Source organism: Squalius cephalus, assembly GCF_949319135.1.
Source record: "Squalius cephalus genome assembly, chromosome: 18".
NCBI lineage: Eukaryota > Metazoa > Chordata > Actinopteri > Cypriniformes > Leuciscidae > Squalius > Squalius cephalus.
Window position 1 is genome coordinate 31,658,717 of NC_137139.1, and position 24,680 is coordinate 31,683,396.

The 24,680-nt window shown below is 38.1% G+C and overlaps 2 protein-coding genes across 3 annotated transcripts; one reads left to right on the forward strand and one right to left on the reverse strand.

The window, feature by feature from the left end:
• Nucleotides 1-1,123: 1,123 nt before the first annotated feature.
• On the reverse strand, nt 1,124-11,359 carry rprd1b (regulation of nuclear pre-mRNA domain containing 1B). 2 transcript variants are annotated; one of them, XM_079849196.1, is made up of 8 exons: nt 11,246-11,359; nt 10,054-10,234; nt 8,325-8,454; nt 8,100-8,239; nt 7,080-7,198; nt 5,554-5,680; nt 3,279-3,454; nt 1,124-1,292 (listed from the first exon to the last, which is right to left on the reverse strand). In XM_079849196.1, the coding sequence occupies exons 2-8, from the start codon at nt 10,202-10,204 to the stop codon at nt 1,143-1,145; spliced, it is 993 nt and encodes a 330-aa protein (XP_079705322.1). In that variant the 5' UTR covers nt 10,205-10,234; nt 11,246-11,359; the 3' UTR covers nt 1,124-1,142. The 2 variants fall into 2 exon arrangements, with proteins under 2 accessions (XP_079705322.1, XP_079705323.1); XM_079849197.1 differs by having other exon boundaries at nt 11,103-11,344.
• tti1 (TELO2 interacting protein 1) lies at nt 11,341-23,887 on the forward strand. The gene is made up of 8 exons (XM_079849191.1): nt 11,341-11,657; nt 12,975-15,290; nt 15,888-16,046; nt 17,556-17,704; nt 17,853-17,993; nt 18,902-19,106; nt 22,139-22,226; nt 23,473-23,887. Exons 2-8 carry the CDS (start codon nt 12,998-13,000, stop codon nt 23,678-23,680), a joined length of 3,243 nt encoding a protein of 1,080 aa, XP_079705317.1. The 5' UTR covers nt 11,341-11,657; nt 12,975-12,997; the 3' UTR covers nt 23,681-23,887.
• Nucleotides 23,888-24,680: the final 793 nt, after the last annotated feature.

Below are 24,680 nucleotides of genomic sequence, written 5' to 3' on the forward strand. Positions count from 1 at the left end.
GCGTTGATTGTTGAGATAATGATTGACACCTCTCCTGATCCTTTACCTGACATGATGCAACCCCATATTATAAATGAGTTGGGAAATTTGATAGTTTTCTTCAGGCAGTCATCTTTATATGTTTCATTAGAACAGCACCAGACTAAAGTTCCAATATCATCTTCTTGACCAATGCAGATTTGTTATTCAACACTGAATATCACTTGCATCCGATCATCCACACTCCATGACTCACTGTAATCTTGTTTTCTTCTGTTTTGGTGTTTGTGCTGGTTTTTGTCTGGCTTTTCTGTTTGTAAATCCCATTTCATTCAGCCGGTTTCTTACAGTTCTCTATGTGTGTGTGTGTGTGTGTGTGTGTGTACGTATAAATATATGTTTCAAAAAGAGAACCCTTGAAAAATCTTAACTTCAGTATTATATCTGCTTGTTGTATTGTCTAGATTCTAAACACACATATGTTCGGCCAGTTTATATTTAATAGACGCTTCACAGCATCATTTACACATCCCGCTGATATTCAAGAATTCACTCGTATCAAAATGCATTTTGTTGTTGAATGTGTTCGGTCATTTAATGAGAGACACTGTAAACATACAGTGACTATAGGAGACAATGGGATCACACTGTATTTTTTCCACAAATATCAGCAAATCTGTTGTATTTATCAGCAAAATAATCATTTGAAGAACAGATCAAGTTTGTAACCAAAATATATCAGTTTGATGATGAGCATGAGTTTCCTAATTAATTTCTCTTGATTTAATGAACTCAGTCTATAGCGGTGAGGGCTTTAAAATCGAATCCTCATGTTTAGTCTCTTCCAAAACCAAAATGAAGCAAAATTGTACTTGGAGCATTAAAACTAAAAACCTACAGGTATAAGACAAAAGCAAAAGAGGGTTGCTTTCCACAGCAAAGTCACACCAAAACAAAATCTCCACACTCTGAGTCCGGGTTAGTGACGGGTCGACTGGTGGGTTTGATCTCTGTGAGGTTTCGTAACCTTGTTGGCTGGCATGAGAACTACTGAAATACAAAAGTGGGCGAAGGATCTTGATCAGTCGCTCTGCTCTCCTCTGGTGTTTCTGTGGGTCAGGAGGAAGCCAGTGTCTTAGAGGACTTGAGTCTGATAGCGGCGCTCAGTCAGTGGAAAAGAGGTCTCCGGCAGACGGCAGGGGTGCGAGGCCGCCGGTGACGTTCGGGAGGAGAGACAGATCCGGGAGACTCTGGATGTGCGACTTGAGCTCCTTCCGCACTTGTGTGACACGAGCCAGTTTCTGCTTGTATTCCTGAAATGATAAATCAATCAATCAATGAATGGATCAGACAAAGTTCACTACTGTTTAGACTAAGGCTGTAATTGACCCTTCGCAGGGAGTTTGATTGACAGGCGAACTGACCAATCAAAATCCACCATTTTGTCCGACAAAGCAGTCAGGAGAGTTAGTAGATTAACTTTGGAGGATTTGAACTTGAAAAGCGGAGTGTACTGACATCTAAAACAACACTCCTGATGTTCATTCATGTTTATTTGATGCTATAAATGAACTAGAAGGAAGAGATGATCGGTTCACGAGCAGCTTTAACTGAGGCTCAACAGCGATCTGTCAGACACAATAAAGATCCACAAAACGCTATTTATTGTTTAAATTTCTTTAAAAAATGACCAAATTTGAAAGTTGAGACTGTTTCATATCAAAAGTAAGCTGGTCTGTCCTGTCTGTCAGTGCTGTCAGTGTCCTCTTTGCTCCACGATGTGTGTTTCACTGCGTGAGAACATGGTGTGTGTGAGAGCGGCGTGGCTTGTCGGACATAGCAACAGTAACTAAAGGAGGCAGGTCTTTACGAACGGTCAATTGAAAGTAATTGGTCTTTTTTATTGAAAGGAATTAAATAAATAATGGATTAAAAGGGATTTAAGGGAATAAAGAGTAAGAAATAAGAATGGTAAAAGCAGTTCTAGATCAAATTGTGGTTATGAAGTTATCAATTTAAACTATTTGCAAATAATAAAATATGCATATTCGATTTTTAAATTCTTCTGTAGTGTTGATTGATGGTCAGCTGGTCTGGTTATCCTAAATTAGATTTATTTGCTTTAAATTATAGTTTGTATATGCCAACTGTGATGTCTGTGTGAGCTTGCTGCAAACTACTTTCCCTACATGGATAAATAAACACTACTATTACTATATACTATATTTTGTATATGTATACTTTAAATATGTATTTTTTATAATATGCACACATTCACTCTTAATCGAATGTCTAATACTTTAAAATCACAAAACGTTTCTTGTCTCATCACATTCAGTTATGAATTACTTGAATCATGTAAATTATAGCATATTTTCAATTTAATACAGTGAATTTTTTTTTTTCAAGTTGAATAGTTTGCATCACTGGATATTACACTCAGTCATAATATGTATATCATAAAACAGTTGCCAAATATTAAATGTTTCGCTATCCACTCTTTCACTGTTAAAACTAAAGCATCATGTTGGAATTCACACTAGTCTTCTGTCTGTTGTAATAATATTTTCCTAATATTACTGTTTTTACTCAAATTTCTTTTTTCAAATCAATGCAGCCTTGGTAAGTATAAGATACTTATTTTTAATTATTTTAAAACTTAAATATCTTACAAACCCCATACCTTTGAATGGTTGTGTTTTCAGAAATACTTAAAGGAAATTTAATTTACGCATTAACCCAAAAATGTCTTTCTAAACACATTTGACTTACTTTCTTCCATGAAACACACAAAAAAAGAAGCATTACAGAATATCAGAGCTTGTTTTCAAGCTCCAAAAATGACAAAAAGTACCATAAGAATTTCAAAAGTATCATAAAAGTTGTGCATATGGCATGTCACTATATTCAAAGTCTTCTGAAACCAGTTTTGTGTGAGGAATTAAAACCAAATTTAGAAATCAAGCAAAATTAGAAGAAAAAAAAAAAGGCAGAGGGCAGATTTATCAGTGAATAATGATTTAATGTTGGTCTTTTTGTCACACAAATATATTGGATGACTTCAAAAAGCTTGGAATATAGCACATAAGTCATATGGACTACTTTTATATTATTATTTTGTCTATTTTTGAAGCTGGAAGGTTAAAAAATAAAATAAATTCACATTGACTTTAAATGCATTGAAAGCAGCAGCTCTGATATTCAGCAGAAATTCTCCCATGGAAGAAATAAAATCACACTGGTTTGAGAAAGAAAGGCACAGTGTTTTTCCTTAAATCATTTATGAGTGTCTCTGGTACCTCGAGTTTCTTCTCCCTCTCATTGAGCGCCTCCTTCTGGCTCTGGATGTATTCTGTGAGCATTCGGGCCAGCTGTCTGCGGTCCTCCAGCTCTGCGGCCAGACGTCCGTTATACTCGGCCAGCAGGAGACAAGCCTCGTCCACCGTCTTCGACAGCTTATCTGCCGCCTGTTTATCTGCAGAGCACAGGAGAGTTTCATCAGTCAGAGTCAGGGACCGTTCACGCAGAACTAGGGGTGAATTGTGAGGGAATTTACCCAACGATTAATATTACACCTGTGACTACACCGGTGTTACACTGCAAAAAAATGCTTTTCTTACTTAGTATTTCTGTCTTGTTTCCAGTCCAAATATCAAACATTTCTTAAATCAAGATCCATTTACTAAAGTAGTAAAATGACATAAGATATTAAGTCTTGTTTTCTGGGGAAATAAATAAAAATGAAGTGAGTTTTTGCTTAAAAAAAGCAAAATGATCTGCCAATGGGGTCAGAAAAATAATCATGTTTCGGTTTGAATGAACATTATTTTTCTGACCCCATTGGCAGATCATTTTGCTTTTTTTAAGCAAAAACTCACTTCATTTTTATTAATTCTAAATGAAATTTAAATGAATTTTTAGATATTTGGACTGGAAACAAGACAAAAATACAAAGTAAAAAAATATTTTTTGCAGTGTACCGATTACACCACACATTTTACAAGAACATTTTTTGTCAATGATCTGTATGCTTTGATCTTTAATGTTAGTTCTTTACACGGTTCCCTTTCTTTGAACAAAGCGAATGCTTGAAAAAGGTGATTGAACATCGGATGGGTCACGGCTAGGACAACTGACAGGTTTCACACCGGACGCGTCACATTCAGTTCAAAGCGCCAGTCCAAAACACTTAATCTGGTTGCACTTTATTTTACAGTACCTGTACTTACCTAAGTGCTGGGTAATATAAGGTAGCTGCATTGGTTAAGGTTAGGTTCAGGGTTACTACCCAATTATTGTAATAACTATAATAAGTACACAGTATGTCCATGGGGAACAGGACTGTAATATAAAGCGCTACCGTTAATCTAATCACCAAACAGGCAATAGTTCAATTCAAGAATGAACAAAGTGGAGTCGATGAGTTTGAAGTTCAGTGTTTAAAAAAACAGAGCAAACGGATAGCGTTAGGGTGATGTATATTATTATAGCTCTCTCTATGATGCATATAGACTTCATTCAAGCTAATGAAGCGCCGTTTTGACGGAGAACCCAGAAGAGAAGAGATTGTTGAATAAAGTCATTATTTTTGTTGTTGTTTTTTTGCACACAAAAAGTATTCTGGTCGCTTCATAACATTAAGGTTGAACTACTGTAGTCACATGGACTATTTTAACAATGTCTTTACTAACTTTCTGGGCCTTGAAAGTTGCACTGACGTTGCTGTCAATGGAGGGACAGAAAGCTCTCAGATTTGATCAAAAATATCTTCATTTGTCTTACGGGTTTGGAGTGACATGAGGGAGAGTAATTACTGACAGCATTTTCATTTTTGGGTGAACTATCCTTTTAATTAGGGGTGTAACGGTTCACAAAATTCACGGTTCGGTTCGAAATGATACAGTGGTGTCATGGCTCGGTATGTTTTTGATACAGCAAAAAGACAGAAATGCCAGATAAATTTCCTTGATTTAAAAAAAATATATATATATATATTAAAAAGGAAAATGTGTGACTTTTCCTACATCTTGAAACTTTTAGTTTTATTAATGTGGGAAATCTTTGAAGGATGAACAAACAATGTTTTGGTCGTCACATTAAAAATAAAATTTAAATATGATTGTTATTTGAGTTTTGAAGTGCTGGAAAAAGATGCGTGACGTACTTGAAAGCACTGTACTATTCCTGCCAGACTTCCATGGTCACAGTGAGTGTTACTACAGTAAAGCCATGGTGAATGTTGCTGATCTGTGGACTTAAAGCCTATATAGTTCATTCATGGCACAGTGTTTCTCCTGGTTTCCACGTCAGCGGCGTTTGATCCGTTTTCTCATTAGATCTCGCAGCGATGTTATTACTTCAGTCTTGAATTCAAAAGCTTTCTTTACTGGATCTCTTAGCGCTGTGTAGGAACAACATTTTCAAGTTTGTAATGCGTACCGAACCGAAAGCCTCTCTTCGAACGGCTCAATGCGAATCCGTGTATCGTTACACCCCTACTTTTAATACGTTTACATGGAAAACAAAGGAATTCTGGGTGAATGCGCCCTTACATGTTGACCCGTGAGGACTCACCTGTGATCTTCTCTAGAAGGGAAACGTCCTGCACTTCCTGTGGAAGTGATGCGATCTTCTGTCTCACGGCCGCGTCTCCAGACGCCGCGTTCTCCAGATCCTGCAGCGCTTTCACCAGATCCTCCGTCTGCGGGATCAGGACATTCATCACAATCAATCACACTCATCTCCACTAATCTGGAGAGGCGCAGCTCTAAAATCTGATCAGAATGGCATCATCGCAATAATAATAGTGGAAACAAATACCATAGTTATATTATTTTTTACCATAATTGATCAAAGAATCAAGGGTTAGAATCAGGGGTTGAAATTACTGTAACTTTTTCCCTCACCGGCCAACTTGGCTACTAAATTTTTAAGTTACTGGCCATTCAGAACTTCTACCAGCCAAAAAAGAGAAGAAGAAAAAAAGAAATAAGAAGAAATAAACCAAATTAACTACGTCACAACTTATATATATATAATTTGGATACCCTGGTAATCCAGAGTTCTCACGAGAGCACAAGTTGAATTTGCTCAGCGAGTTACTCTGGCGTCGAGTAATGATGCTCATTAACTATGCCCTTGTATCCGAGCTGCACCAATCACATCGGGTTATCTGATATAGGCGGGCAAGAGGCGAGATGACGACAGCGCTGTGACGGCGAAGTCATTAGTAAACATTGCGAGATGGCTATGGATGAACACCAGTTTTTTTAAATGGCTTTGGCCACTACAATGAACGAGTTAGACTTTTTATCTAAAAGAGGAACAGAAGACGGCGCTCGAATCTTTCCTTTGCAAGAAGGACGTTTTTGCTGTTTTGCCGACCAGATACGGCAAGAGTCTAATCTACCAGTTAACATTAGCTCCGCTGGTAGCTAAGCGATAACTTGTTGTGATTGGTCGTAGTGTTATCCAATTGCGTGCAGTGAGATTTTTTTAAATGCACGCTTGGTGCCGCCCCTCGAGCTGGCCGATTTTCATTAGTCGACGCCAGACCATTAATCTTTTAGATTTAGGTCTGGATTTCCAGGCTATAATTTGGATTTTATACATTAATTTCTCATTTCTTATTCAAACTAAATCCTGTCATCCAGCCGTCTCCTCCTTCCTCTTTCATCCTCATCCTTTTCACCATAAATGTGTTTTCAGTGAACAGATTAATACAGTACAAATAACATCAAAAGAATGTCTTTTCTGTTAACCAAAAGCTTTTTAATCTTCGCTGTTGCTTCAATGCAAATGAACAAGCGTGCCATTATTTGTTGTGTCGTGACGGTCATGTTTAAGTAAGCCAGATATGAGCAGATTCTGTGCAAATACACTTTTTAATATATCATGATGACTCGAGTTGAGTATTTGCTCTAAATCTACACAGATTTGCTTACACAAACTTCCCCAGCAAAGTGAGTAAACATAATAAGTAACACCAAATTGTCTGGTGAGAGCCAGCGTTACTCGACACAGTGGATTTTTACCAGCATTTGATGTTCATTTCAACCCCTGGTTAGACTCATGTTTCTTTGAGTCGGTGTAAATCATACCAGCTGTGGAGCGGCTGCGTCCGTCTCATGAGGAGAGTACTGAACTCTGTAATCATCATCTTCCTCCTCCTCTTCCTCCTGCACCTTCTGGTAGCTTCTCTTCAAGTTTTTCCTATCATCTGCCACAAAAGAGAATGCAACTGTTACTTCACACACACTCATCCTTTATTCAGACTGTTTTCTGAGTGTTAGAATAATAGTGCTTCTTTGTCTAGATTGCAGCTCTGCTCGTCAAACAAAAGCACCAGGTGCATCCTGGGATGCTTTTAAAGAACCATTACAGGAGGAACATGTGATGATCACTTCGACATGCTTTTCAATGCTAGATTTTAATGAAATTCAAAGCTAATTTCAATTCTTTTAGCAAAAACTTTAAGATGAAAACATCTTCAAGATCAAAATAAAAAACTTTAGTCTGTTTAGTGAAGCATACATCATTTCTGCAGTGTGTATATCGTGCACAGTATGCACATTTTATTTTTCTTCCAGGTTTCTTAATTGGTTTTACGCACAAAAAAGTGCAAAATACCCATCAACACACTATAATATGCTTTGTGAAACTCTGATTCTAACTTTGAATACTATTTAGGACGGATAGTATGTGGTTTGGGACGTGGCAAATGTATTCAGACATATGTTGCCGTACTGTTTTTCGCATACTATTATACAATAGGGAAGTATTTGATTTCGGATGCAGTATTAATCTTTTTGACTCATTATTTGACTAGACTGCCAGACGTTAAGACAGACACATTTATTTTTTTACACAAGTAACCATGATTAAATGCACCGTGAACATTTTGGATATTGGATATTTCTATGCTTTGTTGCTGTTATCACTTTTTTGTGCTTAAAAAACAATCTGGGAGAAAAGGGACATTTGCATAATGTAATGAGCACATACACATAATTAATATGATTGTTATGGGTAGCATGACACACTAAATACACTACCAGTCAAATGTTTGGCAGTAGACAGTGTATACTGTGCATTTTGCAGTGTGCTGGTGTTACTCTGACCTGTGGGCTTGTGTTTGGGACTGTCTGAGTCCTCGATGGCCAGTTTGAGCTGCTGGATGAAGTCTGGACGGTAGAGGCTTCGCTCCTGCCAGATATTCAACAACCTCTCCATGTGCTTCTTTCCACCGTCATCTCCATCTCTGCCAGAGAAACACACACAGCACACATGAGAAAGGACAAAACCCTGCAGATGAACGCGTGAAGCACATGTGAAGGGGAGTTTACCTGGCCACGTGTGAGCAGGCATCCACCAGGACGCCTTCGAAGTCTTTGGTGAACTCAGGACCCTTTTTCTTGCTGTTCTGAATCACGTCATTAGCCAGATACAGGAACGTCAACTTCCTGTTTCTTTTAGCTGAACAACAAACACATTTTATTCGATTTAATCATCATTAACTTTAAAGTTTCACATTTAAAGTTTCAGTTTAAATGTTTGAGCATTTCAGTCATTTTTGAAGCCTAACCTTGTCTACACAAACAAGATGATGACTTGTGCAAACTAAACTCAGACAGTCAAGGTTTGGTCTTAGGCTGTGTTCACACTTGTGATTCGGTTCGCTTGTTTCTTTGGCCAGACCAAAAAAAAAAAGCATTTAGTCCTGGTCCACTTAGCGTTCACATTTGCATTTTAACAGCGTACCTAAAGACACCGAACCTAAAGGCATAGGGATACGTTCACAACCTGATTGATCTGCTTTTTCTATGTATATTTTGCGACCTAACTTACCAAACATCCAAAGCAATGCTGTGTTCTGGGCTAAATGCGCTCGCTGTATGTGCATAGCTACATATGATGGTATTTTGACCAGCTGAGAACTTGTGAAGAGCTTTTAAAATGTGTAAAGGAGTCAAAACAGCGTCAGGAATCCCTCCGTCACACACACACACACACACACACACAGATCTGCTGCGAGGAGACGCGGTTCTGATGCCGGTACTGAACTGTGATGGGCAACATCACGACTATGATGAGAAAAAAACTTTTTGTCCATTTTTAGGGTCGCATCTTGTGACATCACGTCCTGTCATCACGTCCAGCGTTCATATTTCTTTCGCACCGCACCAGAGCTGGTTTGGAAGCAGACTGAGGCTGTGTTCACACTCGGCATGTTTGACTCGATTAAAACAAACTCTGGTTTGATTGCTCTGTTAGTGCGGTTCATATGAATAAGTGTGAATGCTGCCATCCAAACCCTGGTGCCACCAAACAAACCAGATGAGTCTCGGTCCGCTTCAAAACCAGCTCTGGTGCGATTCGAGTGATATATGAACGCAACACAGACCAAAGACATGTAAACAAACCAAAAACAGGAAGATGCGACCCTAAAAAAGGACAAAACGTTTTTTTCTCGTCATAGTCGTGATGTTGCCCATCACAGTTCAGTACCGGCATCAGAACCGGGTCTCCTCACAGCAGATCTGTGTGTGTGTGTGTGTGTGTGACGGAGGGATTCCTGCCACTGTTTTGACTCCTTTAGACATTTTATAAGCTCTTCACGAGTTCTCAGCTGGTCAAAATACCATCATATGTGGTTACACACATACAATGAGCGCATTTATCCCAGAACACAGGATGTGTTTGGTTAGTTCCGTCACAAAATATATGTAATAAAAGCCAATCAATCAGGTTGTGAACATACAGTATCCCTAAGCCTTTAGGTTCAGTATCTTTAGGTTCGGTGTTAAAAATGCCAATGTGAACGCTAAGCGGATCAGGACTCTTTTTTTTTTTGGTCCGGCCCAAACGAACCGAACCACAAGTGCAATCATACCCCGAGACACATCTTTTCAGCGTCTCAGTGCGCTTGTTTAGTGGCACCAGGGTTCAGAAGGCAGCGTTCACACTTCACTAACAGAGCAATCGCACCACACATGCCAAGTGTGAACACAGCCTCACATTAACTAGCACTGTGAACCTGAAAGCGCAGATGACAGCAGTGACACGGTCTCGTACCTTTCTTCAGCTCTCTGTGCCACACACGCACGATGAGCGATGAATGTTTGCGGTGATGAATGATCCACAGAGACAGAGTCTGAACGCTCTGCTGCGAGTTACTCAGTTCAGACAGCTTCTTCTCCAGCGCGGACTCGGAGAACGACGACATGCTGATCGCTCTCTCTCTCTCCAAACAACCCTGAGGAAACACGTCCGGTTAGAAACAGGGCTGAAGCTTCTCCTGCCACAGAGTTGCATTTTACCTACTCTAATGCTGACGCCAAAACATGCGGCTCGTGGGACCCTAATATTCATTATAATATAATATATAAAGAATTATGTTTAGTTGGCTTGATATGTCATAAAGGACACTGATAAATGTTTGTTATTCTGCATCTGAAACTACTTTTAAAATAACACTTTTGTCTAATTCTTTTATTATAGTATATTATATTACATTACATTATAGTATTGCTTAGACAAGGAACATTTGTATTTTTATTTACTTTTACTGCAGGGCTATTTAAAATGGACTACTGGAAAAAATGTTTAAAATGGTGCTAAAATATACACATTCTCTCATACGGTTACATGCATTTTAATCTAGAAGCTTGATGTTAAATAAAAATTCTATCAGTCACCTAATCTCATACATACACATTATGCATGTATTTGACATGAAATATTGTGGTGTGATATACTATACACCATCTTAAACTACTACTAAAAGCATTTCGATTAATTTTAAATCATTATTATGCATGCAGGATTTATGACCTACTTGTATTAGAGAAACCACATGGAGAATTTGTTCTTTTAAAAAATAACCTCATATAGTAAAACATCGTGTATATATAACGATATAGTCTGGTTGCATATATGTGTGTTATTAATAAATGAGATATTAGAGAGTTTGAACTCCATGCATAGTCCCGAGTTATTGATTAGTTGTAATGCATCATTTCTGAGACATGCAATAAGCAAGATCAATACAGAAAAAGCAAATTAAGCAGATTACAGAAACTAATCAAGCCAACAGCTAAAAATAAAGGTAAATACATTCTCACCTGTCAGCAGTTTTAGTTGGCTAATCTGGATTTAACTTCAATATGGCACAACACACGCGGAAACCCCTCAAATACCAGCTACCGCGGATTAGAAGGGTAGTTTAAGTCGAAATATTAATAAATCGAGTTAATAAGGTACAAACCTCTGTATATATTCCTCGAAACTTTTGGAGAATGTTTGAACACGATGGGATTTTGTTGCAAGTTGGGTTGATAAACAAACGAGCGTCGCGCGCGTGACGTCATTGGGACGCGACATCATGCTGGATGTGTCTTGTACAGCACTGTATTCTTCACTGCACTAGTTGTGTCGCTCTGAATAGATATAGCAATAATTCGCAAGTGATGTCTGTTTTTGTTTCTTACAAAAGGGGTTTATGAGTCCCAGCCTTTGTTTGGTAGCAGGTATAGAGGATTATTTTACTCTATATGGACTGATATGGTAATTTTATCTTTAATAAAAATGAAACAGGAGTTTAATGTCATGTTATAAGCTTGAAACTGCATTATGTGCTGCTGCTGCTGACATGACTTCGCTGGACTGAACCACTCGGAGTAAGTATTATGGGGATTTTCAGGGGAAGGGCTGTAAATAAATATTCAATGCTTTTTTCTTCTTCTTTACTTAGCCTATATTAAAATTAAACTTGACCATTAGACAAGTTGTTTTTGCATTGCACTTAACAGCTTCAAGGTTTAAATATGCTGATTATGCATCATTTTATTAATCATGCACACAAATATGATATACACCTTAGGCTACAGGAATTTTCACGTTTTAATGTGATTCATAGTTGGTAATTGTCAAACTTCTCTCTCTCTCTCTCTCTCTCTCTCTCTCTCTCTCTCTCTCTCTCTCTCTCTCTCTCTCTCTCTCTCTCTCTCTCTCTCTCTCTCTCTCTCTCTCTCTCTCTCTCTCTCTCTCTCTCTCTCTCTCTCTCTCTCTCTCTCTCTCTCTCGTTTTGCCTGTTTGTTTGCATTTGCTAGACTATATAACCAAAATGTATCTTCAAGAAATCAGTCAATGAATACTAATGCTGATGCTAATTAATACTTTGTTTAATTGCCATAAAATTTGGTAAAAAATCTATTAATATTGCTAACTATTATTTTGGATGTTTTCTGAAAGTCATAGGTCAGAAAAGCAAACTGTTAAGTCCCCACTGCATAATTGCAATGCCGATACACATTGTAAGATTTTGGGCTGTCCCAGACGAAAGATGACCAATCGTGGTGATTTCTGTGGTTGTGTCTCCTAAACGGTGGATCTACATCGAGGTTTGATGTAGACCTTTGTCATGGTCTTGCGACCAAAGATAGCCTGCGATAATTTTCTGACGGTGTCAGAAATTTAGCATAATCATGATCTGTGTTTGCAGCGGTATGACCTACATCTACTGACTAGCCAATAAAAATCCAACATGAAATGGCGTTTTGATCATCGCCACATGGCGCTAAAACTTAAAACTACTTACTTCAAGCTCCATTTGCAACATTGGCATGTCAAGTTGGCCTCTTTTCCCTAGAAATGACCGCGTCCATATTCTCCTCTTTCGCTTCCTCCTCTTTTTTTCATCGCACATAAAACCACAATTGCCAAAGTGTGGTGCATCTTGCTCTATTTGTTTACCAGTAGCACATGCTAATGACGTTTTATTCTTCTATACTAACCTACGATTCAATAGGTGTCATCATCGTACAGTTTACATACATATCGTACCCAAGTTTATTAGATCCATGTTGTAGAGTGTGATTTGTAATGATCTTATAGGATTGCTGAAATCGCACAGTCTATAGCAGGCAAAATATTGAAATACCAGTTCTCTTTGTCATAAATTCCCTCATGATGACTTTTATAATCTTCCTTTGCAGATCTCATATTCCATACATGGAGAATGGCTGAACATCAGATTGAAGACCCAAAGATTGCATTTGCATATCTCCGCCCATCATGTGTCCTCCTGACCAAAGAACCAACATCCGCAAACGTAGAAGCTCTTAGCGCCAATCTCCGCGGTATAAGCGATGGAGCTCTCCAACAGCTCCAGGACTATGTACTGTTTCCCCTCAGATTTGTCCTCAAAACCCCTGGCTCCAAGCGGGAGGGGTTTATTGAGGCAGTCATGGAAACCATGACGTATGTGCTGGAGAACACATGCGTACAGAGTTGGGATTCTCTTCGGGATCTTTTCTCTGAGTTGTGCCTTTGTCTTTGTTCCCCAAAAGACCCGGGAAAGCCCGCCATGTCCTCCGAGGAGCTAAAGCTGGCCGTCCTCAGATGCCTGGACACCCTCTTGCACTCGGCCTATGGTGACATTGTTTTTAAACTCTACGAGCCAAGCATGTTGCCCGGACTTGGAGCAGCCGTGTCACTACTTCTGGCACTTGCAGAGCATGAAAAGGCAAGGGGAGTTCAATTGGCTTCCCTTAAATGTCTCCTTTCTTTATTTCTACAATGCAACTGCAAGGAGGAACACATTGAGCCAGGACAAAACGAGAGGTATCTTCTTGGACGTGCCCTCGCCACATTTTTGCCTGGCATTTCTCGAGCCCTGAGTGAGGTAATAAGTGGAGACATAAGACAAGGCCATGCAGTCACGATGAAGGCCATGAGGGTTTGGTACAAAGCGGTAGCACTGGTAATGGCCGATGAGCAGCTTCAGAAGACAGACAATGATAGGGCAGCTGGGGATCTGGGGAAGGTTGAGGAGCTGGTTGTGAAGAGGACTCCATCTTGGCGCAAAGCCACTTCCCAGCGCCTTGCCATAGTTTTACAAAAGATAATTTCTTGCACTTCTTCCCACCCGCACTGGAGAATCAGGCTTGAGTTGGTCAATCTATCCCATCTTCTCCTTTCTCAGTGCAGCCAGTCTGTGGGTGAATGTGTTGGTCCTCTACTGGAAGCATTGGTAGGTGCCATCAACGACGAGGAGCCTGAGGTTAAGAGCAGGTGCAATGCTGCATTGAATAAAATTGCACAAAAAGGTCAAACCAATGGCGGACAGGACTTTACAGACGTTCTTTCTGAAAACCTCCACAGCTTGGCGTCATCCTTACCTCGACTCATGAGAACGTCGGATGACCAACGCAAGCTCTTTGTCCTTAACGTGTTCCTAGGGTACCTCAAGATTCTGGGACCTAAAGTTGATGCAGTACTAAGGTCATCAGTCCATCTTGAGCGTATCTCCAAAGCATTGATGCAGGTGATGGAGCTTGACGTTACGGATGTGAAAATCATTGAGGAGAGAACTCTTAAGTCTTCAACAGACCTGGGACCTGATGTGCACCAAGTCCCATCCCAGAGGAAATATTTCCTCTACTTCACAGACGAAAGGATATTCTCAGCGCTCGGGAAGATCTGCCGCATGTTGGGATACTACGGAAACCTCTACCTTCTTGTTGACCGCTTCATGGAATTGTACAAGGAGTCCTCGGTTTACAGAAAGCAAGCTGCTTTGGTCCTCAATGAGGTAATTGTTGGTGCTGCAGGCATTGGCATAGAGACGGACAACTCTAGGATTGATAGTTCAGGAATAAACCAGTCTAGAACAAATCAAGAAGACTTGAAATCTTCAGTCATGTCTATCATCGAGGAGTACATCAGTTTGAGCAAATGGCATCTCCCTACAGTCTCAGAGGCCTTGGAAGGGAAACTTGAGACTACAACCTCCTTAGTGCCCAGTTATCCAGAACAAAATGGTCTCCAACTGCTTCCAGCATCCAAAACCCCAACGCTCCACCAACTCAACAGCAACATCTGGCAAATCTGTATCCAGTTGGAGGGTATCGGAGGCTTCGCCCTGGCTTTAGGCACTGATTTCCGTCTGCTTCTCATGACATCCCTCTACCCTGTGCTGGAGAAGGCCGGAGATGAGTCGCTTCTCGTCAGCCAAGCGGCTTTCAACGCAATGTGCGACCTCTGCAAGGCTTGCGATTACAGTTCTCCCAAGGAGCTGGTCATCAAGAATGCAGACTACCTCCTCAATGACGTTTCTCTAAACCTCGGCAGACCCAGCATTCACCCTCACGCTCCGAGAGTTCTTGCGGTCATGTTCACTCACTCGGATGCCAGTCTGCTGCCTCTAGTGGCCGATGTGGTGCAGGACGTGTTAACGGCACTTGATCTCAGCTATGACCAGAGAACGCCACAGTTCTGTAGTGTGCTGCACTTACTCATGAAGGCACTTGGTGAGTCTTACTTAAATTTACTTACTTAACCCTCTGGTGCTCTTCGTGTGGGTGTCAAAAATTACAGATTTTTTTAGGGGGGGGGGGGGGGGGTTGGGTTGTCAATGATAATGTACAATATTTTAGTTTGATCATGTATTTTATTTAAAATGTTTTATTTTTATGGTATTTTTTATACTAAATTATAGTACACTGTATTTATAATCCATTTATTAATTTTTTTGAGCATAGACCTGAACTGTCGTAAATCTTGAATGCTTTAGAGCACTGACTTAAGTTTTGATCTCTTTTCTAAAACAACACTTGGCATGTTATTGCTGAAGTGAAAAAAGTTTTAAAAGGTGAACTTAAAAAAGTAACAGAATTTTACGTGTTTTGTTATAAAAAATGCACAAAAATACTATTTAGCAAGTGCCAAAGCCTTTACCAAGTTTCGTACCATTGCAATGAAATAAAAAATTATTTAAAAAAATAAATAAATTGTTTTAGTCAAAAAGGACCGAAGAGCATCAGAGGGTTGGAACAATTCTACTATTATGTATTAGTTGCAAAATCTACTCTTTGGAGTTTGAAAAAGCCAAATGTGTTTTACCACAGTGAGATGGTTCCCTGCTACTATGGGACACCAGAAGCCATCCAGCAATGACACCCAGAATAAAGAGTGTGTGAACTTGAGGCAGTTTCTCCTGGACTATAAGAAGCAGAAGGAGCTTGCTGAAGGCATTGGGGTAGAGGAGGAAGATCCTAATGAACTAGGTTTGTAATTTTGATTTACTTATGTTTGTTCTGCACCCCTAACTTTAAGAATTAAACTTAGATGTAAATGCTGTTACCTTTCTAAGCAATCATACTTACCTGGATGATAAAACTGGGACTTCAGCCAAATCTAGCAGGGTTGTTGTCCATTCGAACCTGAATTGAGAAATTTCTGTTTACTTGTATATTTCCCAATATTTAATGAGACATTTTCGGACATTTATTTCCCAGGATGCGTTATCTGTGTGGACTTGTTTTGAAATGCAGTTCAGTAATTTTCTGTCATTCAAATTTGAATTCTACTTAAACTTCTAGTGGGGTGTGGCCAATTCAATTCAAATTCACACTCTTGAACTAAAAGGGAGCAAATTCTTCAATTTGGCAGAATGCTGCAGACCCCTGATATCTAGAGACCAAAATATCACAGAAACCTGTGAGTGAGCTGTTTACTTGGACCAGTAAGTTAAGTAATGCCCTAAAAGACATATGGTAAAAGGTTCACAAAAACTGCACTGTTGATTAAAATGCTAAATTTGATATTACATTGGGTGTGGAAATCAATTGGCTTGGGCTTGGTGCTGGTAACCCAATGCACAGGACAATAGAGACACCAGAATAACAATATTCATGATTCTGAAGCTGAAAATACAGAATTGTTTTAGACGGATATGCTTGCAGTCTGTCACTGACTAGATATATTTAAAATAATGTAGGCCACTTTGTACTGGTAACATAAGAAATTTGGCATTATCAGAACCCACAAATATTCCCCCATTGCATTATTATACATTATATTCAACATTACATATTATAGTTTAATGTAGTTAACTTTAATTTTTTCTCACACAGTAATTTTCATTTTGGGTGAACTATACACAATACAGATTGTCACTATCCACGATACATATTGTTGCATTTTTGTATTGTGATATATTGCGGTTACCCCTACCTAAAAAAAAACCCATTCAGAACATCCTACCAACCACATAGCAACGCCATAGCAACCAGCCAGAAGAAGATGGCTACCACCTTGCAACATTCTGTTATAATCACGCTTTACAGTTCCTGCTTGTAATTTAATTCTTGCACAGCAGATGACAGTATTGATCCAGTATAAGCGATTAGAACAGTTGCGCTCCTTCTTCTGAAGGTTTCTTCATAACTGCAGACCTGAAACAGGGGTAGTCACTTCTCCTGAAACAAGCTGCAGTAAGTGCTTTACATAAGGGTAGAGATGTAATAATAGAGCAGAATTATGATCACTCGAGCATCTTTAATCCTCCTCATGCTGAGACTTTCAACTCTGGGCTCAGGTTTCTGATCATTAAACCAACACCACACTGAGTCAGAATTCCCTGAATGATCTGTTATTATGGCTTCAGCTGTTATTTGTGTTTGCATGATTATATGTTCACAGGGGCCAGACTAGTCTAATGCACATTTAACTTTCCTAAGGTGATGTAAAATGGCCAATTCGATTTTCTAATTTTATTTTCATCACCTGTCCAGACATTCCTCCACCAGCGTCTGCTTCTGATGAGGACATGGAAGGTCCTGCTGAGAAAAAAGAGCTTCCTCTTCATATCCAGATTGCAAAAGATGTGATGGAGCGATGCATTCACCTGCTCTCCGACTCCAACCTGAGAACCCGACTCAAGGTTGCAAAATCTCTTCTGTTTTAAAAACACGTCTTGGAACAAAGAAACTTTAGAGCAGTTTTTAAAATGTTAAAATACTTGCATCGCTGTAGGCCCGTTTCCCTTGAGACGAGCACATGACTAATAAAATGTGCATGTGCCTTTACAGGTGTTGGACATCCTGGAGCTGTGTGTGTGCGTTTTATGTGAGCGAGAGGATGAGCTTCTTCCCATGGTGCACCGGTGCTGGCCTGCTCTCCTCCACCGTCTCACCGACGATGAACCTCTCGCTGTACCACGAGCATTCAAGGTGAGACCCTGTCCTTCCATCCACACAGCTACAAAACATTTAGGAAACTATGACCATGCGTTTTAAAAATGGTGTTTTAAAAGGCCATGGAAATGAATGAAACATTAAAAGTCATGTATATTTCTATAGTTGTATGATCTGCAAATGCATAGGTCAAAACAAAATGACAAATTACTAGCAAACTAAGATGACTAGATCTGAAACTAAATGGATGTAAAAGTGTGGAAAAAGTGTAGTTGGATATTGTTGCATTGACTATTCTATCATCTATTCTTTTGAACTTTCCATTCATCAAAGAATTAGCAGCTCAATATTTTTCAACATTGATTATAGTAAAAGTTTCTTGAGCAGCAAATCAGAATATTAGAAGGATCATGTGACTGAAGACTGGAGTAATGATGCTGAAAATTCACAGGAATAAATTACATTTTACTATATATTCACAAGGAAACTACGGAAGAGGATTAGGGCCAAGCAATAATAAAAAAATAAAACCATCTCGAGATTAAAGTCTTTACATTAAAATGAGTTTATTCTCAAGATTGTATTTCGAGTTTTTTCTCAACACGACTTTATTACCGATATTTAATGAGTTTATTCTCAAGATTGTATTTCGAATTTTTTCTCTCGAAATTTCGAGTTTAATCTCGCATTATAATGACTTTAATCTCGAGATGGTTTTATTTTTTTATCATTGCTTGGCCCTAATCCTCTTCCGTAGAAAACAGCTATTTTAAATTGTAATAATATTTCACAATATGATCGAATATATATGCAACCTATAAACATTTCTTCTTTGAAAAGCATAAAAAAAACGTAGTCTCCAAACCTTTGAATGCTAGTGTATATTAACTGGAACTACTATAGATCCAGGAGATCATCCGTTCCTCCATGAATCTCTCTCTCAGGTGCTGTGTGTTCTTGGGCAGTCGTGTGGAGAATTCCTCAGGAAGCGCGTGTCTAAAGAGGTTCTTCCCCGTCTCACCTCCTCTCTGATGAAGCAGGCGGAGATCAGCGCTCGCTCCGGGCCCGCATACACACACACACTGGCGTACAAACTCCAGCTCGCTGTGCTGCAGGGTCTCGGACCTCTGTGTGTCTCACTGGACCTCAGTAAGTCTGGAGGACATCAGTGTCTACTGTATAACTGTCAACATCAATGAAACTGTATGAATATAATCAACAGGGGGACTTTTTCCTTTAAATCCTCTCTTATCGTGCTTATGCTACTCTGAACAATGCCTGAACTTCGTATTTTGAGCACTTCTTGCGTTGTTTCTTGCCTTTTCACGATGACTCGCTTAATTTAGTCCTCATTTGTTAGTCGTTTTGGACAAAAGCGTCTGCTAAATGACTAAATGTAAATGTAGGACTGTGACAGTATTGCAGGTCTGCCAGTTATTGTTTAATATGTGTAACAAAAAATTGAAAACATGCTTAAACAAAAACATTACTTTACCCAATGCTAAGGTTAAAAAGCTAAGATTCAGCGAATTGTTGCATTGTTTGTCCCACATTAAAATATATTAGGTCAAATTAAAATGTGATGTACAAGTATATGGCTGTGTACAATTATAATTGTAGTTTAATGGAAGTGCAGCGTCAGCATCATAACAAATCACATACATGTATGAATACGGCGCTGTACGTTATTATAGCTTAAAATGCAACACTCAGTCCTAAAAAACATTCAAAACCTATCATGTATATCATTTATATATTAAGTTTAACTGTTCATTTGTAACAATCTGCCCGAATCAGCCTAAGAACATAAAACGCATCTACTTTCTATAATGTGCTGAATGTCTGAAAGAGGATATTCAGCTAGAAAAATGTATGATGGGAACTTGTTTAGCATTTAAAGTGGGCTTTGATATTTAATTTTAATATTATTTTTCATTGCCTGCATGACCTTGGTTACATACAGAAACCTCTACAGAAGTCTTGGCAGTGGAAAAAAATTATATCTCAAAGTTTTGATTTCCCCAGGTAACTTTGCATTATCTCACTAAACCAGTGATGAGAATGCTAAAAAAGAACAAGAAGGAAAAACTCATTACAATGCTTTTGAGAGAGAACAAAATGTGTGCGCAAACTCAAAGTTTCTCAGCATTCCTTAAAATAAAGGATCCAAAAAGTTTTTTTTGCAGTGATGTAATAGAAGAGCCATTCTGGGTTCCCCGAAGAACCTTTCAGTGAACAGGTCTAAAAAGAACCTTTTTTGTTAGTGAAGAACTTTTCTTTTCTGTCAGCTGTAGTGATTTATCACATATCAATAAATCAAACTATCGAGTAATATATGGTTATATTGAGATTAAATCAATATATCTGTCAAACCAATTAATTAATTAGACTATTTTGAAATGATCAGCTTTGAAAAAAAAAAAAAAATATATATATATATATATATATATATATATATATATATATATATATATATATATATAATATTATATTTATGGCAAATATAGCTACATGTATTAATCGGGCTGACAGATAAGTTGGTATATATAAAATATTAGCAATTATAATTTAATATAATGGTAATTATATAAAATGTTATACACACATTTTCAAACAAATAAATTTTATATTTTTTTCACCTCATTTAACAAAAATAATTCATCATTTTTATATATAAATATGAAAGAAATTGTTAAAAATTACAAGTGAATTTAAAAAGAATATATATGTAATGCTGTATATGTTTTTTTATTCACTTTTTTTGTAAACCTTTTAGTGAACAGCTCTATAAAGAAACTTTTTTGTTAATGACATTTTTTCCACTATAAAGAACCTTTATTTTTAAAGAGTGAGGGGAATGCACATTTTTTGTGAGCAATTTGTTTTGTAATATATATATATATATATATATATATATATATTCTATGAACATGTCCCCTTAGGCTCTCTGTAGTTGCATCAGCAGAAAAGGTAACCGTATTTTTAATGCATCTTAACTTATGAATCATGCACACAATAACATCATGCATCTGCGAGCGCGCCGTGAGCACTAGATGGCAGACTCGCGTCAGTGTTTCATCAGTTGCAGTGAACATGTCAAAGTCAGTCTCAGTGTAAGTGATGAAGTCGTGTTCCTGCTGATGTCACATCACAGCTCCATCTGAAACCCCAGAGCTTCTCTGACAGACACCATCATGCGTTGCTCTGCTCGTTCCTCAGGAGAAGCTCGGAGGGGATTTCAGCTCTCTCGTATCAGTTGTTTCTCATCTCTGAGGGGTTTCTGATGTAACGCAGGGGCGAAATGGAAAAACCTTACATGTTGCTGCGGCATAAGCCTTGATGCATGTAAAAGTGCTCTTTGAAAAAACAAATATCGACTAAAATATCAGTTATCAGACTCAAGTTTAATTCGTGCATCTGTAATAGTGACGTATAAGGGATTTGCAAAGCAAACCCAATGGTTTGTGAAACGCTGAAGTGATTTGTCGTTTGATCGAGCTGCCATGTGGAGAGAAAAATATTTGTGCGATTGTGATTGTGCAGGATGGTGTGATTGAGTTAGTGTGTGTGTGTGTGGAGGGAATACTGAATACTGATAGAGTTACCATGGTTATGTGAGACACCTGAGAGACAGACAGACAGACGAGAGGTCATGCTGTTTATTTCCCAGTTGGCTTTAGTGCTGTCTCTCTCTCTCTCTCTCTCTCTCTCTCTCTCTCACACACACACACACATATATTCCCTTTTTATTATTCTCCCTCCATCCCTCATTTCTCTGGTCTCGCCGTCCCTCCGCATTCACCTCCATTTTTCTAGAGTAATGAGGCTCTACATCACGCTGCTTAATTAATTAATTAGGATAATGCTGCCATGGAGACTATTAGATTATAATAGAACATCTGTGGCCATTCTGACGCAGGCGTTCGTTCACTGCATTTCTGCTGAGTTTCGAGTCACTGGAGACATACATGAAGCTTTCCTGAGAATTAGAACAAATCTATAATAGTGTACATGGTCTCAGATAGATCTGAACTCTAACAAATGTCTTCAATTGTTTGCTATTTCACTATTTAGTGTCTGTTGCATTTTAATATTTATAGCTGATTTTCCTTCAATTTGCCATTCCCTTGATATTCTCATTCCTGTTGAAGATAATCTTTCTTCTGAATGTCTGTTTGCAGTGGAGGCGGATCTGGATCGAGTGTGTGAAGCTTGTCTTCTGTACCTGAGCTGCCGACAGCCAATCAAACTGCAGGAGGCGTGTCTCAGGTAAAGCCCAACCCAGCGCTAAACTGGAACAACTTCTTTTATTAAAGTGGGTTTAATCTTTTGTTCTTTTTTAAGTTTCAGGCACTTGCACAGACTAAAATCAAAACAATTTGATTATTAATATTTAATTAATATTTAATATTAATTTTGTGGTTGTATATTCATTTCTGCTGTCAGCTGTTGTGATTTATCAAATAGCAATAAATCAATCTATTGAGTAATATTTGGTCATATTGAGATTAGATTAATATATCTGTCTGACCAATTCATTTGACTATTCTGAAATTATCAGCATCAGGGTGAAAAAAAAATATATATATATTTATATATATGGCAAATATAGCTAAATTGATTAATCGGCCTGACAGATATGTTAGTATATATAAAATATTAGCAACTATAATTTAATAGAATGTTATACACACACATTTTCAAACAAATAAATCATTTTGACTTAATTTGTTTTATATATAAAAATATATATTATATAATTAAAAAATTATAAGTGGAAATAAAAAATAATAATAAAAAAATATATATAATAAAAAATAGAATTATAAGTGAAATTTATATCAGTGAAATTCACTTATTTTGTACAAATTTTAAATAAAAAAATGTAAGAAAAGAAATTTAAGATTTTAATTTTATTCTTAAAATTCTTTTCTTGAATTAAAAAAAACAAAAACAAAAAAAAAAAACACTTATTTTTCCACAAATTTTATTTGTAACAAATCAAACAAAGAAAATTCTTTTTTTTTTTTTTTTTTTTTTTTGGGAACATGGCTTTAGATTTCGGTTTTGTCAGTCCAAAAACAAGGTTACACTTTTGTCAAGATATTAATTTAAAAATTGGGCGTTAAAGAGATAGTTCACCCAAAGTTCTGTCATCTTTTACTCACCCTCAAGTTTTTCCAAACCTGTATGGGTTTCCAAACCTGTATGAATATTTTATGTTTAAGAATGTTGGTAACAAGACAGTTGCCAACATTTCCATGGAAGTCAATGGGGTCCATCAACTGTCTGGTTACAACACTGTTCAAAATATCTTTTGTGTTCAACAGAATGAAACTCATACAGGTTTAGAACAACTTGAGGGTGAGTAAAACATTTTTGGGTGAACTGTCCCTTTAGGCTGAAACTTGACTTGTTCATGTTCCAGTTCACGATGTGCTGTTACACACTCCCATACTCTGCTTTAACAGTATGAATTACCCTAACAGTTGTGTTATCATGTGTTTGTCCGCAGTGTTTTCCGGTCCCTGATGGATCTGGACGCTGATATGTGCTGGTTCACTCTGAACGAGCTGTTCTGTCCTGTAACGTATGAGCCGCCTCATCCACAGCTTCTGCCCGTGACACTGAGCGGATCCGACAAGCCCAGAGACCAATTCACTGACAACGTCCTCAAATTACTGCAGGAGTTTGATTCCCTGAACGCGGACAGAGACTCCTGAGGTTTAGATGTCTGAACGCTAGGATCATTCTAGTATTCTGATCTTCATTGACCACACGTATGAATGGAGGAACTTTAGGACAAGGCTGACTAGTTGAATGTTTCATAATGCAGATTGCCATATATACAATAAAACAAACTGATTGAGAAAAAAAAAAAAAAGTGTATTCCTTACAAAAAAATGCCATTTAAATTATATTTTCTGCCAAATCACCATAATTATTATAGTTATTTCTCTAAAAATAATAAATTTATGGTTTATTTGATTTCATTATTACATATTTTGGTAACACTTTACAATAAGGTTCATTAGTTCATGTATTAACTAACATGAACTAACAATGAGCTATACATTTGTTACAGTATTTATTAATCTTTATTAATGTTAGTCAAAATACAGCTGTTCATGTTAGTTCACGGTGCATTAACTAATGTTAACAAATACAACCTTTGATTTTAATAACGTATTAGTAAATGTTGAAATTAATAACTAAGATTAATAAATGCTGAAGAAGTATTGTTCATTCTTAGTTCATGTTAACTATTGTGAAGTGTTCTCCATATTTTTATAAATCGCACATATGTTCTGGTGTAGTTGTGACCTGTTGGTTGGGTCGCGGGTTCTTCAGTGACAGTCTAATAAATGTGTGGCCTGTGAGAGTCGCATTAAAGCTGCCTCATATGCTTTGTGTTCGCCTGCTGTAGTGTTATCTGTACTGTACTTTGCTATTTATCCTCCTGCCAGGGCTGACAGAGGCGCTATTATTCACCGGGCCCGAGCGCCGGGGTGACCGGCTGACATGCCTCATACGCGGCTAATGCAATTTCCTCCCGGCCGCTTCTGATAAGTGCCGGAGCATCATTATAGAGTCAAACCGCTTGACATGAGCTTTGTTTGAAGGATTCGCCGCCGTTAAAGACGACAAAGCAAACTGAGGAGATGAAGAAATGAAGAATCGAGGTGATTTTTGAGGTTAAGTAGGTGGAAAAGCTCTTTGTTA

Coding starts and splice junctions, on each gene's coding strand:
- rprd1b (XM_079849196.1), bottom strand. CDS start 10,204: ATGTCGTCGTTCTCCGAGTCCGCGCTGGAGAAGAAGCTGTCTGAACTG. Junction 8,455..10,053: donor GCACAGAGAGCTGAAGAAAG/GTACGAGACCGT, acceptor TTTGTTGTTCAG/CTAAAAGAAACAGGAAGTTG. Junction 8,240..8,324: donor GCCTGCTCACACGTGGCCAG/GTAAACTCCCCT, acceptor TTTCTCTGGCAG/AGATGGAGATGACGGTGGAA.
- tti1 (XM_079849191.1), top strand. CDS start 12,998: ATGGCTGAACATCAGATTGAAGACCCAAAGATTGCATTTGCATATCTC. Junction 15,291..15,887: donor CTTACTCATGAAGGCACTTG/GTGAGTCTTACT, acceptor GTTTTACCACAG/TGAGATGGTTCCCTGCTACT. Junction 16,047..17,555: donor GGAAGATCCTAATGAACTAG/GTTTGTAATTTT, acceptor TCACCTGTCCAG/ACATTCCTCCACCAGCGTCT.